General features: G+C 36.1%; 1 protein-coding gene across 1 annotated transcript in view; it reads right to left on the bottom strand.

The window, feature by feature from the left end:
* The window catches only part of LOC111505504 (protein O-mannosyl-transferase TMTC1), an 816,809-nt gene that overhangs the window by 223,976 nt on the left and 575,989 nt on the right, over positions 1-16,844 (bottom strand). The window contains exon 7 of the mRNA XM_074179103.1: positions 16,361-16,464. Coding sequence (XP_074035204.1) covers positions 16,361-16,464 — 104 coding nt within the window. The remainder of the gene's footprint in view (positions 1-16,360; positions 16,465-16,844) is intronic.

The raw sequence follows: 16,844 nt of genomic DNA, 5'->3' as shown, positions 1-16,844 counted from the left end.
TAAAAATTGAGATAGAAGCAAAGTAATGGTGAATTCAGAATGACCATATCGTGTAGAGTCCAAATCTACAATAAAATGGTCACTTCCGGTTTTCACTTCCGGTCGTCCGATTTCGATAATTTTGACATCAATGGATTCGTGTTGATGTCAAGAAACATAATTGAGCATTTGCAGAAGTGTTGGAAGCATAGGAGGCTAACTTTGTTATTATTGAAGATGGCAGTGAGTTGCGGGTACTCTAACGTCACAATTTTTACTGGAGAACACAAAAATCAAAATTATAAGTATGTATCATGGATTTTCCATCATTTAGGTAGTTAATCATGAAGTCTTTTGTATCCAATATCTGCATTTCGGATGTTGTAATTATATTTGACTAGGTTGTGCATGTTAGGTGGTGAATGAGAAGAGTGGGGGGACGAAAAAATGCGGCGTTGTAGAAGGTTGGCAATATCATTGTTTGAAAGTATGTCATTATCGTTAAACAATTGAAATGATCAGTGATAAAATGTCATCTGAAGAATACAAACGGAAAGTCGAAGAGTTTTGTAAACGTGTGAAGAAAGACATTCAATTTTTCGGACAAAAGAAGATTGTTTCGAAGCAGCTGAATGAGTTAGATTTTCAAGACAGAGTGTTCAATCGAAAAGCATCTCAAACGAAAAATTCATTGCGAAGAACTCAACCTCGCAGCATATTATATAATGTCATCGCCTGTGCTGTAAATGAATTTTGTGCTTTTAACAGCAATAATAATAACGTTTTGTATAACGTACCAAAGGGCGTGAAATACATGGCAATAAGTGTGAAGCCCAATAATTTCGGCAATGGATGTAATAGAACACAATGGAGATTGATGACAACCAGTTGGCAGTTTTTGTAAGCGAAGTTGCAAAGAATACCCCCTCCAAATATAAACTGAGGCTGATATTCCAAGACCTTCGAGAAGTAGATACGAAAACGGTGGAATTTCTTCCAGAGCATGAAATATAACTTTCGGATGTCAAAGTCCTTTTTTAAAAATTAGTTTAATTAACAAAAATAGATGTTAACAGTGTGAGAGCAACATTATAACTGAATTACAAAAGTATTCTTCCCATGAAGATAAGAATGCTTGCACATCAGTTTCCCAGAATCGCGAGATTCTGCTTCAGCATGGTCAGCGGTTCACATGGGAACGGGCGATATAATTCCTCCCCCCGAAGATTCAACGTAGGAGGGTCAGCGAGGATCTTGAACCCTAGACATCTCGATATCTTGACTTGGTTCGGATGGTCCATTGGTTTTGCACCCTCTGAAGCCAATCTTCTTGTACACTAGGTACAAACAAATTGATACTAGGACCAAGTAGATAAACATCGTCCAAAAACTTGGGATATGTGCTACGTCTTTGAAAGATATAATCGGTTCGTTTTCCATTATTGCTGTTTTTATTGAATGAGGTTCGTCAAGGTTCAGGTCATCAAGTTGGATCCCTATTGATTTGGGTGGCTCTGGCTTCCCTTCGTCCAAGTTTGGTAAGATGCTCAGTTCACTATTGGTATCTTGGTGATCGTTGGTTATGATTTGGTTGCCACAGGATAACTGGCATCCAATTGGAATGTCGAATAGATAACTTCCAGGTAGTAGGTTCTCGATTTCGTTCTGGTTCTGGCGCTTGAGTTTGGTAGTTTGTTGAGCCGGTAGGAGGACAACCCATTTGTTTGAGTTGTCTAGTTGTCTGATGGCTGGTCTCGATAAATGTATGACAGTCTGCTTACAAGTGGAGGTGTTCTGGACATTGAGTAGCTAGATTTCGAATGAATTGTCTTCTGTCAGCTCTCTGATGTTGGTGGATGGGCAGATATAGGTTCGATGGGAGATCTCCAAACAAGGATCGCTCAAGAATGCATACAATTTTTTTATTTTTTGACAAATATTTGTTTTGAGGGATAACAGCCTTAAACTGACCCTCAGTTAATATCGGAATAGAAAATAGGTGATAGTAATCGAAATTAGATGGATGGGTAATTGGAATATGCAAGATATAGGTTATTCTGAAATTTGATATATAGCTTTTGAGGCTAATAATTTTTTCATAAAGCAAAGTATTCTCGAAACTTATTTCTATTGGTGGTTGGTCTTTCTCAACAATTTTATTCAATTTTCACAGTTCTTTGAACAAATCTTTTGTTTTTATAATACTAGGATGAAGAATGTTCAGTCTGGAAAATTGTATTGAGTTTTCAACATCTTGCAAAATTGAATTTATGATTTCAAATATATTGATTATCTGATTCGAGATGTCTTTGATAAACATAGAGTTTTCTTTATACGTTTGATTTTCAACAATTTTTGCTATTTGATTAATTTTTGATTCCAAAAGCCTTTCGTTATGATTCACTTGCTGAACTGTACTATTGAACTGATCAATTGATGAGATTGAGAGTGAGTTTTGCTTCTTGATATTCGTTGCTAGATTATTTTGATTATCTTGTAATTCTTTGATCAGACGGTCATATTTTTCACCATCGTTGGAATTTAAATTTCCTGTGATAGACTTGAAAATGGATCCAATGCCGTTTATGAGACCGCGCTTTGTTCTGAGTGGATGTGGTAAAATATTGTTGAGTTTATCAGTCACCTTTTTTTCCGAAAATTCTAATATTTTTAAATAGTTAGATATGTCCCATGAGTAGTCTTTGTGACCGCCTACAAGTGTCCTCACATTTTTTGAATGCAATTTCAGTTTGAGAGGAATAAGTCCTGGATTGTTCTTTAGGTTTAGTTTAGATATATTTTCCTGGAGTCCGAAAGTTTCAGATAATCTGAAAAATCAATCAATTTTTAATGGGAGATGGGTATTTTTTGAGGGGGCGTTTTAAGTTTTCTATCTGAATTTTTTGTTGGTTTTCTGTAGAAACTGTTTTCATTGTATGATCGACCGTTTTGATTTGAGTTGGTTTTTGAAATTTATTTGCATCCTCTTGCCTAATATGTTTTTTCACGTGAACTTTTTGTTTGGTTTTGAATACATTGGGATCATCACGTTTTTCATTTTCTCATTCTACTATCTTTCCGTTTCGCTTTATTAGATCCGAGTTTATTTTGGAATAGAGGAGTTTTGATGGTTCCTTGTGATCATTGGTGTAATCATTTAGTAATTTCCGATCAATTTTGAAAGGATCATTGATTGAAATGTGACCACTTATGATGTCAATTGGATTGAGTTTTGTGACCGAATGTATAGAGTGGTTGTATGCCAAAATTACGTACAACATTTTCATTTTTAGAGGGGTTTTCAAAAATCTTCTAGTGTTGAGTAGACAAATGTGTTCTAGAATGGTAGAATGGAACCGTTCTATCATTCCATTGGATTGCGGATGGTGTGGTGATGTGAAATGAACTTCGACTCTGTGTAAAGCCAGGAGTTCCGAAATGAGAAAGATATTGAATTCGGTACCGTTGTCAACAATAATTTGTTTGGGGATACCATGATGAGAAAAAAATTGAATGAGGTTGTCGGCTATTTCCGTACCTGTCAAGGAGTTGACTAGGTATGCCTGTGCTTACTTTGAAAAACTGTCTATGATTGTGAGAAATTTTCTACTTTCGATAGTGAATGTATCCATATGTACGATTTCGAAAGGTTTGGTTGCTGTAGGGGTGATGTTGAGCTTCATTTTAATGGGGTTTCGCTCATATTTGCTTTGTTGGCAAATAAGGCATTGATTAATATATGTTTGAATGGTTTCTTTTATGTTCGGCCAGTAATAATTTTCCTTAATTCTTGTGAAAGTTTCGTCAACACCACGGTGGTTTGACTTACCTTCATGGTGGTTTTTGATAATTTCTTCAACGTCTTCTTTTTTCGTAACGTCCAGAAGCTTTTTGGTACAACTTTTGAATTTTATGGAGGGTCACTTGAAATATTTTTGAAATGTTACCGAAATTGTTACCAAGGTTTTTGCGTTCTGGTAGGGGTTCATCTTCTATATGTTCGATATTAGATTGCAATGATGAAAAAACGTCATTTCTTCCATTACCTGTGGAAGGTGATTTATTGTCTTCGTGTATTCTGGGTTCTGGTAGGGGTTCATCTCCTGTACGTTCGGTATCAGGTTGAACTTGTAAAGAAAGATTGTCATTTCTGTATGACTTTTCGGAGATAACTCGTTGTCCGTATTATTTATATGCATTTCGTTAGGGGGAATCATGATGGGAGAATATTCAGTGTCCAGGTTGGGTTCTCCAATAATCAAAATATCGGAAGAGGGTTGATAATCCGGGGTTGCAAGGCAACGACTCACTGGGTTTCCTTGACCACTGAAAGTGACACTTTGATTTATTAGACGTTGTGATTCATTTAGTATGTCATCCAATTCCTTCCAAAAGGTTTTGGTGTCGCGAATGTGGATTTCGACACGGGATAAAGCATCGGCGTTATTTCAGCAATTTTGAGTTGGGGTCCTTCAGAGAGAATAACCACTGAAGGGGTTTGTGGTCAGTGACGATATTGAATTTTCGTCCAAAGAGATATGGGCGGAAGTAATACCCATTATAAAAGAATGCTTGACTGTCGGAACTACTAAAGCTCGTACACACGACAGACATTTTTTACAAAGATGGGCAGATCGACAAATCCTTTGACAGTATTTTCCGTTCCATCTGCTGTAGTTATATGCCGGATAGTTGATCTGTTTGTAGTAACCTGCAAGCCCAATTCTTTCAAACAGTTCAAACCCAATTCTCTCACTATACTTGAAGAAGAACCTGAATCAAGAGGGACAGTTATCCTATGGCCTATCAAATTAAGAGAAATGTAGGGTCGATTATCCGAACCTAATCTTTCGAAAATAGGAGCAATCTGTACATTTTCTAGTGAACTGATACAAGGTTTATAAAATTCCCGCACACGTGACAGCCACGTAATCCAACTTCGATACTCTTTATTACGTTGTTTACTATTTAAAATGGTCTTAAAATCTACTGGAAAAGAACGCCGACCATATAAACGTTTTCCCACTATTGGTTTCCCATGCACTTACAATTTTTGGAGGTCACACCTTGGGTACCACACTTGAAACAAAAAGTAGTTATAGGCGATCTACAATTATGGAAGGTGTGATTTGGGAAACGACAATTCCAGCAAACTGAACCTTTCGAATTTCCGGACGGTGAAAAAGTAGGGGTCTTGATCTTAACATTACTTGACTCAGATTTCGAATTCGTCTCCACCATGTCATCAATACTCCTGCGGTTGCTGTTTCCATGTGAATTACTTTTATTTTGAAAACCTTCATGTTTATTATTCCCCTTGTAGTTCTTGTGCGCTTTATCAGCACCCGAAGTTCCTGGTTGAATTGCCGCAACGACACCATCGTGGCTCAGACAGGAACAGCCCTTTTCTGATATAATGGATTTGTGCTGATTTCTATTTTTCATATAATTTGCATCTTCCAATCGTTTTACTAACTAATTCCGAAACGGAATTAACATCATAAATTGCTAAATGCGACATATACTCTGGTAAAACATTTTTTCTAATGATACGGAGTTTTGTTGTTTCAGCGGGAGGACGACTGAGTCTCTTGAATAAATTTTCCATTACCGCGGAATAAAGTAGGATAGTCTCGGTTTTCCCTTGCTTTCTCGATTTATTAGTATCCCAAATATCGTCTTCTGCATGAGGAGGTAAAAAATCATCTTTCATTTGTTTAACCAAATCATCCCAATTATTCAGATTTGTTTTTACTTGCAAAAACCATAGAAAAGCATCACTGGTGAACAACTCTGCTGCAGCATTAAACAATTCGGTATTGTCTAGGCCTCTTGCGCGAGCATACTCTACCACTCGGTCCAAAAAGTTATAGAGTTCCTTCTGATCCCCACTAAACTTCAAACCCCATTCCGAAATTGGAATTTGTCTAGAATGGCAAGTGACAACTGGTGCAGGAATATTGATGATGGGCTGAGACGTTTCGAACGATTGAGAAACAGTATTCCCAACGACATTTGAAGTACTGAGCTTTTCATGCAGGTCCGCATCCATTAGGTAACATGTAGCTAAACTCTCATTTCTATAGGTTACTTCGTCAGGTACATTAATATCGATTGGCATTCGTTGAATTCGACCTGTAATATGCGCAAGTCTTGATTTCAATCGTTTATATAACGTATCAGTGGTATCTCCTTCAAATTCATTAATTAAATTTTTTATTGAATCAAGCGTACTTTCAATAGCCGTTTTTCTTCATCAAAATTATAAGTTTAGAGACTCAGAGCAATTAATGAACTTGAGGATTTTTTTTTCTCTATCTAATAATCGCGATAAAATTCTTCGTCTCTCATCGTGTGATTTAGTCGTGAGTACTCCCCTAATAGCCAACTCATAGTTCAACTCCTTAAAGAGTAGGGGATTCGGTTTGAACGTATCTGCCATCTCGCAGATATAATAATACTTTTACAAACAATTGGCAATCAAAATCAGCTGCGTTATCACTAACCACCAGCCAAAAGTAAATAGACACCTATATGATCCCTTATGACAAGTTAGTACTACACGAAATAATTGGAGAACCCGAGAAAAGGTAAGCTAAATCCTGCATATGAACGGTGTGATTACCACCCTGTATTATGAAAGAAAAGATTCACCTCTCTGTAATTACCACTCATCAAAAGAAAACATTATGTATTTATATCAATTCAACTCGTTGAAATTGTAACTATGAATTCCCTGTATATTGTTGGAATGACGAAACAAAACGAAAAAAAACGATAACAGTAAATTGCAATCGAAACGACTTAAAATCATTTCCTATATCCGTAGTTAGGTAAACTTTTTATCAACTGACAAAAGTATTTTTATCAGCTGAAAGAAAAAGCTCCATAAAAAAGTATTGACCACAAATATGTTTAACTTTTTTTCAAATGTAAAGTCTGAAATTCGCAATGATAATTGGTAATTTTCATCAGATGAAATGTTTGCCCAGTAGAAATTTTCAAAGGATGCAAAAACTAAAAAAATACACTCTGGCCCTACGTTGTCAGCGCCACTTGTGACGTTTTCCTCCTATCAGCGGCAGGGAAAAGTGCAGCTCCGGCAGCTGTTCGTCATCAAGTGATCATTTTCAAAAGAATGATTGAATAGTTCAATCTTCCTCTTGAAGATGATCACTGTTGAAGTTTGGGAAAGAGAGTTTTCGGCTTTCTACTACTCCATCTAGATACATAATAATATGGGAATCTTTTTAAGAAAAGAAAGAAGTAATCAATTTTTTAAAAAGTAAATGTATACATAGATGTGTAGATCATGCATAGAAGTGACTTTCAGGCACAAATCTGGAAGAAAAAGCCTTCCTGAAACAGCTACTTCCATATAAATATTGAATTACACCAATTTCACTATTCGATGTAGTCGGATGTTTTTCATCGTTTTTGCAAAGATCGCATTATTGGTCAATTTGAACTGATTTTTTTCAAAAGACGTAGTGGCTGCAGTCCTCAAACGAGTATTCAATTCGATGTAGGGACGCAGCCATGCAGACTGCTTGAATTTCAACACTTTATGGATTTTCGTCAATTTCAAATCAACTTCCAATCAACTTGTGAAATATAACCTTCAGGATTGTCATCGAGAATTTGAGAGACATCAATGTTTGTATCTACCCATTCAAAACCTCCATATGTTAGGCATTCTGACATTGCCCATCCATATAAAAATATTTACATCGAAATACATTACAAATTTGGATGGTTTCGTAGCATCATATGTTGGCCTATATTGGTTGTTTGCTTCTGAATATATATTGCAACAAATTTCACTCCTTATACCCTTTTCCACTAACATAACCATGTCGACATCTTTTAAAATTTGCAATTTACACCCGGTATATTTCAACATACAATCCTACGTGATCATCTTCAAGAGGAAGATTAACTCCAGTAATATTAACTTTTTAGATGGTTGATGATTGTTTGAGTGCACAAAGTTTTTTCGATTCATTGGAGTGATGGTATTTTTTTCTCATAAGAAAGCAAATTTTCGACAACAAAATTGAATCTGATAATCAACTCAATCACTCAAACTTAATTCCATTCCACACAATGTTTATTGAATATGAGGAATAACATATTTCGAATATTTTGGATATTTTATTTTTTGATAATTTTTGATAGGGCGCTGTATTTCGAAGATACAGGGCAAAACATAATTTCGACAATAACAATTTTAGTGATTTTGAAATTATTAATGTAGCCGAAATGAAAGTATAGCGAACTACGCTGGACCTACCAAAAGACAAACTATCTAACAATTCCGTTGGTATCTATCAACAACATTCCGATTACTACAAACGGCTGAAAACAACACAGGGTCGAGCCCATATGTTCGTATATATAAATCGCTATATTCCCCCAGAGTTTTGATATCGAATTGATGCCAAACACTTTAGGCATGAGCATACTTTTCATCATCAATATCACAATCGTTGAGTTTATCATAAAAATGTTTTTTGGATGGTAATTCAGTGTCAAGGAGTTTTTCCACAACATTCCACAACAACATAATAGTATGGAAATACGACTTTCTTAGTGAGAAGCTCAAATTTTTCATCGTCCAATTCTGCAAATTCTTTTCGTAATATTTTCAAATATTCAACATACGATTTTCTTAGTGAGAAGCTCAAATTTTTCATCGTCCAATTCTGCAAATTCTTTTCGTAATATTTTCAAATATTCAACATTTAGTGTGGATACTAATTCATCGAGACTGGCTCCCATGGATCAATAAAAATCTATAAATCTGAATTTATTGCTAGTCATTATCGTATTGGGTGAAAGAAATATATTCTTCTTTGTTGATGGAAAGTATGCTTACACTTCCTCTTTCATCCCTTACAATGAAATGACTCCTCATCTCTTACAATGAAATGACTCCTCATTCCTTACAATGAAATTGTGACGTTTTCCTCCTATCAGCGGCAGGGAAAAGTGCAGCTCCGGCAGCTGTTCGTCTTGGTGAGCAAAGGGTCGCCAAGTAGGCAGTTATAATTTCGCTTGTTGGGGAAATATACATAACAGTTTTTATTGTATTATAAGGTGTTACTTTTTATGTAAAAGTATACATTTGAATGCATAAGTATTTCTTGCATAAAAATTTCTTGCAATGTTTATTATTCCCTACAGGGGGAATAATAAACATAAAGGTTTTCGAAATAAAAGTAATTCACATGGAAACAGCAACCGCAGGAGTATTGATGACATGGTGGAGACGAATTCGAAATCTGAGTCGAGTAATGTTAAGACCAAGACCCCTACTTTTTCACCGTCCGGAAATTCGAAAGGTTTAGTTTGCTGGAATTGTCGTTTCCCAAATCACACCTTCCATAATTGTAGATCGCCTATAACTACTTTTTGTTTCAAGTGTGGTACCCAAGGTGTGACCTCCAAAAATTGTAAGTGCATGGGAAACCAATAGTGGGAAAACGTTTATATGGTCGGCGTTCTTTCCCAGTAGATTTTAAGACCATTTTAAATAGTAAACAACGTAATAAAGAGTATCGAAGTTAGATTACGTGGCTGTCACGTGTGCGGGAATTTTATAAACCTTGTATCAGTTCACTAGAAAATGTACAGATTGCTCCTATTTTCGAAAGATTAGGTTCGGATAATCGACCCTACATTTCTCTTAATTTGATAGGCCATAAGATAACTGTCCTTCTTGATTCAGGTTCTTCTTCAAGTATAGTGGGAGAATTGGGTTTGAACTGTTTGATAGAATTGGGCTTGCAGGTTACTACAAACAGATCAACTATCCGGCATATAACTACAGCAGATGGAACGGAAAATACTGTCAAAGGATTTGTCGATCTGCCCATCTGTGTAAAAAATGTCTGTCGTGTAGTACGAGCTTTAGTAGTTCCGACAGTCAAGCATTCTTTTATAATGGGTAGCGATTTTGCCGAATTGTTTCTGATCAAATTGGATTTCAAGGAAAACACTTGGAATGTTCAGTGTGAACTGTCTCAAACTAATTTGAGTATAGTTGAGAATCCAAATTTTCTAGTCAACCCTGAACTATGTTCGTTAAATACATTGGATTCTAGTGAGCGTATAGCTGCTGATGAAGTGATTTCTTCGTACAATGAAATTGGTGGCGACGATAAGAGGTTAGGGCGAACAAATAATATCGCAATGCATATCGATACAGGCGGTTCTCCTCCCATACGGCAAAGACAATATCCGATGTCCCCGTATATGTTGAAGATATTAAATGAAGAGCTCGACGAAATGTTGAAATTGGGGGTAGTCGAACCATCCCAAAGTAGTTGGTGTTTTCCTGTCTTGCTAGTGAAGAAAGCCAACGGGGAAATGAGGTTCTGCTTCGACGGGCGAAAGCTGAACGAAGTCACGAAACATGACAGCTATCCGTTACCAAGGGTTGACAGGATCCTGAGCATGCTTAAAGGCGCTAGGTTCATTTCATCAATAGACTTGAGGAAAGCCTTTTGGCAGATTCCCCTTGATGAGGAGTCTCGCGAAAAAACAGCTTTAAGTGTACCTGGAAGAGGTTTATTCCATTTCACGTCTGTTCCCTTTGGTTTATGCAATTCAGCACAAATGTTATGCAGACTCATCGACTCCATATTGGAAAACGTAAAAGACAAGCCATATCATGGACGGATGAAGCTGAGAACTCTTTCATGAAAATCAAAGAATCGCTTGACTCAGCTTCAATTTTATGTAGCCCTGATTTCGATAAGCCTTTTATAATCCAAACAGACGCCAGTGATACTGGATTGGGAGGTGTTTTAGTACAGAATATTGATGGTAATGAGAGAGTCATAGCTTATGCCAGCCGCTCTCTTTCGCGTAGCGAAAGAAATTGGACAGTCACTCAGAGGGAACTCCTGGCCATAATTTTCGCAATAGAAAAATTCCGTTCGTACGTCGAAGGAACCGTATTCACGGTGGAAACAGATCACCATTCTCTACTTTGGTTGAATAGCATTAAAAATCCAACTGGAAAACTGGCCAGGTGGGCCGTGAAGCTCAGACTGTTCTCTTTCGTTTTAAAACATCGTAAGGGATCGTCAAATGTCGTACCAGACGCCCTGTCGCGAATTTATTCTGATGTTCCTGAATCTGCTCCCATAGATATTCCTGTAGATCCAACTGACTCTTGGTTCGTTTCCCTGAAGGAAAAAATACGACGTGATCCAGATTCCTATCCACAATGGAAAATTGAAAATGAAAAAATCTATAAGTTACTTCCTTCACAGGTTCCTGTGAAAACTAACTCTAAGGAATGGAAACTGCTGATTCCTAAAAGGGAGAGATCCGAAGTTATTCGCAGTTGTCATGATGCACCTACTAGCTGTCATTTTGGATTTTATAAAACTTTAGGCAAGATACAAGAGCTTTATTACTGGCCAAAAATGCGGCAGGATATTTTAAAATATATTCGTCATTGTAAAATTTGTGGATCTCAGAAGGTTTCATCTGCACCTCGAATGGGTCTCATGGGCTCAGAAAAGACTGTGAACTTTCCGTGGCAAATTCCGCTGATCTGATGGGTCCATTTCCACGTTCGAAAAGAGGATATACTCACCTTCTTGTTATCGGTGATTGGTTTACCAAGTATGTCATTTTACATCCTTTAAGGAATGCTACAGCCAAAAACATTTGCGATTTTATGGAGAACAATGTATTTTTGATTTTTGGTGTTCCCCAATTTATCATAGTAGACAACAGTCCACAGTTTGCTGGCTCCGTATTAAAAAAAATAGCAAACGAGTATAAGGTTCAGAAAATATGGTTTAATGCGCGTTATCACCCACAATATAATTTTGTTGAACGTATGAATAAAACTGTGGGTACCGCGATTAGGTGCTATGTTGATGACCATAGAAATTGGGACTCTGAATTGCCAAAGATTGCAATAAACACGGCAAAACATGAGATTACGGGATATTCCCCAACATTTTTAAATTTTGGCCGACACGTTCCACTCTCGGGGAGATACTATGGAGCAGTACAAACTACGAGTGATATTGAACTTCTTCCTGGTGATATAGGGACATATACTGTTCAGAATTGGATTCTTTGTCTGAAGTGTTTGTGAAGGTTCGTCAAAACCTTCATAATGCTTATGAGAGAAATTCGGCACAATACAACTTACGTAAACGCGCTAGTTCTTTCGAAGTTGGAGACAAGGTTTGGCGAAAAAACAAAGTGCAGTCGGACGCGACAAATCAATTTTTGGCCAAATTGGCTCCGAAATACATTCTGTGCACTGTAGCTAGAAAAATTTCCAATTCAATATATTCTTTGACAAATGTCGATGGTTCGCCAGGGGGCGAATGGCATATTAAGGATCTGAAGGAATACTTTGGTTCAAATTCGGATGTGTCCGGATAAATGTGATGAAAGTTTGAATCATCTTTCAGTAATTAGAGAACACTTTTGAAATTGTCTTATATTTATCTTCTTAATGTACAGTTACTTTAAGGTTTATGTATCTTATGTATATATATTTAATGATATTAGTGATATGTACCTCGTTCCTTTCTTTATAGATGACTTGTGAAAGAATTACCGATTTTGACCTAGCCCGATTTTGACAGTCCCCTATTATGTATTTCTCAAAAAAAAAGGTTTCCTCTGCAAGTACGTATTGTACGCGTAGATACTATGATCACAAGGTTCATCACTTTAGAAAAATAGCCCTCTGGTCTATTTTTATTTTTTGGAAGGCGGTGGTGTAGCATTCGTAGATGCTACTTTCTGTTTTCCCTGAGTATATATAATTTCGAAGAAATCAGTTCGTGAGGATGCTTGTAGGTATTTTTAAATCAAATCAAAGTGCGACAAAAAGTTTAACTTCTGGCGAGTAGGTAGCGCTAATGAATATTTCGATAAATCGCCAGCTGAACTGAAGGATTAGTCAACTGATAACCATCATACGAGTAATGCTGATTGCCTGGCTAAAAATTATTGTTATCAGGAATTTTCCTATAATTTATTATTATATATTTTTCTTTCATTCAGGAAAAGTACTGAAAAGTGAGGATGATTAAAAATATATTTCACTCAATCGTGATCAAATAAATGTGAAATGATTGAATTGAATATATGAATAGATTAACGCAACCACGTCAGCTGTGGTAGAATTCAAATCAAGTATTTAGCTACTGTTTCTTCATAATTGTTTCCTTAGGATATTTTGGATATTCACCTATTGTTATATATTTCATACAGTCTTCTTAGATTTATTCTGCATTGTGTCCCATCATTTAAGATTTTTTTAAATCCTGAAGGAGTACTCCTATCTATCAGAGATGGCACCATTATACTCAGTCATGCTATCTGCGCAAGGCTAATCGTGCAAAAAATGGCCGATGGTCAGAGTTGGAGGTGAATTCATGAAGCGAGTTCGTTTGCTGATAAAATTGCATATCTGTGAATATTGGAGGAAACTCAAAGTGCCACTCTGACAAGGTGTCTACTCACTTCCTTCAGATAAGTTTCGTGAAGAAGTATCATTTATGAAGATATAACACCTTCTGGTAGTTTTTTGTCCACTACCGGCTCTCCAAACTTTTTATTATTTGAATGAAGTCGAATACCAATATATTTCCACTTCATTTATTGGCGGATTCAAGGAATTAGCAAGGAGTTTTTTTTGATATTTCAACCCTCCCTTAGTGGGGGTTGTAGGTGTGGTTATCGAACCCTGTAATTACCGATAAAGCTGGAAATGAAAATAAATCCCAATATTATCATTTGACCCCGGAGTTAACTGGATGAAATCATAATTTCGTTGGTTGAAACTATGAAATCTTCTATCTTCCGAAAATCCTAATAGATCGACCACTATACGGAAAGAAGGCGAACAACAGCCTGATCCTGATTCTCCTACCAGCACTATCCAGTCCAGAAATAACAGGCCAGATTTATTTTATTATAATTTTTTTACTTATCATATTCGACAAGAAAATATCAAGTGTAAGCTAACACGCAGTACTGGGTGATTGCAAGAAATACTTATGCATTCAAATGTATACTTTTACATAAAAAGTAACACCTTATAATACAATAAAAACTGTTATGTATATTTCCCCAACGAGCGAAATTATAACTGCCTACTTGGTCAAGTTTCCTTTTGTTTTGCCCAGATTTATTTTCAGGATGCGCACATAATGCATTTATTTTGAATAACTTCATTATTCAGTTTTGTCGCCCTGGCTTGGTAAAACTATGGTTCTTATATAATGCATTTAGCCAGGTGGCGCCCTCAATAAGTTTATATAACGTTCTCTTCAAGAAATACACTCAAATTCCTACGACCCTTTGCTCACCAAGACGAACAGCTGCCGGAGCTGCACTTTTCCCTGCCGCTGATAGGAGGAAAACGTCACAATTTCATTGTAAGGAATGAGGAGTCATTTCATTGTAAGAGATGAGGAGTCATTTCATTGTAAGGGATGAAAGAGGAAGTGTAAGCATACTTTCCATCAACAAAGAATATATTTCTTTCACCCAATACGATAATGACTAGCAATAAATTCAGATTTATAGATTTTTATTGATCCATGGGGGCCAGTCTCGATGAATTAGTATCCACACTAAATGTTGAATATTTGAAAATATTACGAAAAGAATTTGCAGAATTGGACGATGAAAAATTTGAGCTTCTCACTAAGAAAGTCGTATGTTGAATATTTGAAAATATTACGAAAAGAATTTGCAGAATTGGACGATGAAAAATTTGAGCTTCTCACTAAGAAAGTCGTATTTCCATACTATTATGTTGTTGTGGAATGTTGTGGAAAAACTCCTTGACACTGAATTAACATCCAAAAAACATTTTTATGATAAACTCAACGATTTTGAAATTGATGATGAAAAGTATGCTCATGCCAAAACTCTGGGGGAATATAGCGATTTATATATACGAACATATGGGCTGGACCCTGTGTTGTTTTCCGCTGTTTGTAGTGATCGGAATGTTGTTGATAGATACCAACGGAATTGTTAGATAGTTTATCTTTTGGTAGGTCCAGCGTAGTTCGCTATACTTTCATTTCGGCTACATTAATATTTTCAAAATCACTAAAATTGCTATTGTCGAAATTATGTTTTGCCCTGTATCTTCGAAATACAGCGCCCTATCAAAAATCATCAAAGAATAAAATATCCAAAATATTCAAAATATGTTATTCCTCATATTCAATAAACATTGTGTGGAATGGAATTGAGTTTGAGTGATTGAGTTGATTATCAGATTCAATTTTGTTGTCGAAAATTTGCTTTCTTATGAGAAAAAAATACCATCACTCCAATGAATCAAAAAAACTTTGTGCACTCAAACAATCATCAACCATATAAAAAGTTAATATTACTGGAGTTAATCTTCCTCTTGAAGATGATCACGTAGGATTGTATGTTGAAATATACCGGGTGTAAATTGCAAATTTTAAAAGATGTCGACATGGTTATGTTAGTGGAAAAGGGTATAAGGAGTGAAATTTGTTGCAATATATATTCAGAAGCAAACAACCAATATAGGCCAACATATGATGCTACGAAACCATCCAAATTTGTAATGTATTTCGATGTAAATATTTTTATATGGATGGGCAATGTCAGAATGCCTAACATATGGAGGTTTTGAATGGGTAGATACAAACATTGATGTCTCTCAAATTCTCGATGACAATCCTGAAGGTTATATTTCACAAGTTGATTGGAAGTTGATTTGAAATTGACGAAAATCCATAAAGTGTTGAAATTCAAGCAGTCTGCATGGCTGCGTCCCTACATCGAATTGAATACTCGTTTGAGGACTGCAGCCACTACGTCTTTTGAAAAAAATCAGTTCAAATTGACCAATAATGCGATCTTTGCAAAAACGATGAAAAACATCCGACTACATCGAATAGTGAAATTGGTGTAATTCAATATTTATATGGAAGTAGCTGTTTCAGGAAGGCTTTTTCTTCCAGATTTGTGCCTGAAAGTCACTTCTATGCATGATCTACACATCTATGTATACATTTACTTTTTAAAAAATTGATTACTTCTTTCTTTTCTTAAGAAGATTCCCATATTATTATGTATCCAGATGGAGTAGTAGAAAGCCGAATACTCTTTTTCCCAAACTACAACATTGATCATCTTCAAGAGGAAGATTGAACTATTCAATCATCCTTTTGAAAATGATCACTTGATGATTGAAACACGTGTCGAGGTGTTGAAATAACGGTTTTTTGTTGGCATAAAACTCCAGTAATATTCACATATACTCGAAGTTTCATCATTTCGTTCATGAAGAATGATTTTTGTGTTCCTGCTAACATTAATATATTTTTTCACATACCTCACATATGTTGATGGATGGAAAGCTGCAGGGTTGTCTTGTGGAGAAAATTTTGGAAGAGATCCTTGAAGAATCGCAAGTCGGAGGGCAAGAAGGATGCCAAGCTGGAAAAAAAACTCATTTCAATGAAATGGAAGTTTCTGTTGAATAACGATAAAATTACTATTGTCATTAAACATTCGGCAAAAATTCAAGGGACTATTTTTCAGGCTATTATGAGGATTTTTGGTACTTTGATGATTTTTGATAGGGCGCTTTTTTTCGAAGATGCGGAGCAAAAAAAAAATTCGACAATAACAATTTTTCACCAAAAATTACTTGTAATGTCTCTTAATCTACAAGAAATGCAAAAATCCAATCTTCTCCTCATCGATTCCCGGACCCAGCAAATTGAATGTTTTCAGCCGTTTGTAGTAATCGGAATGTTGTTGATAGGTACCAACGGAATTGTTAGATTGTTTGTCTTTTGGTAGGTCCAGCGTAG

Source organism: Leptinotarsa decemlineata, unplaced genomic scaffold (genome assembly GCF_025532065.1).
Source record: "Leptinotarsa decemlineata unplaced genomic scaffold, Ldec_3_MD MMD2_tig00004307_RagTag_RagTag, whole genome shotgun sequence".
Lineage (NCBI taxonomy): Eukaryota > Metazoa > Arthropoda > Insecta > Coleoptera > Chrysomelidae > Leptinotarsa > Leptinotarsa decemlineata.
The sequence above is the reverse complement of the archived record's forward strand: the minus strand, read 5'-3'. Positions and strand labels throughout refer to the sequence as shown.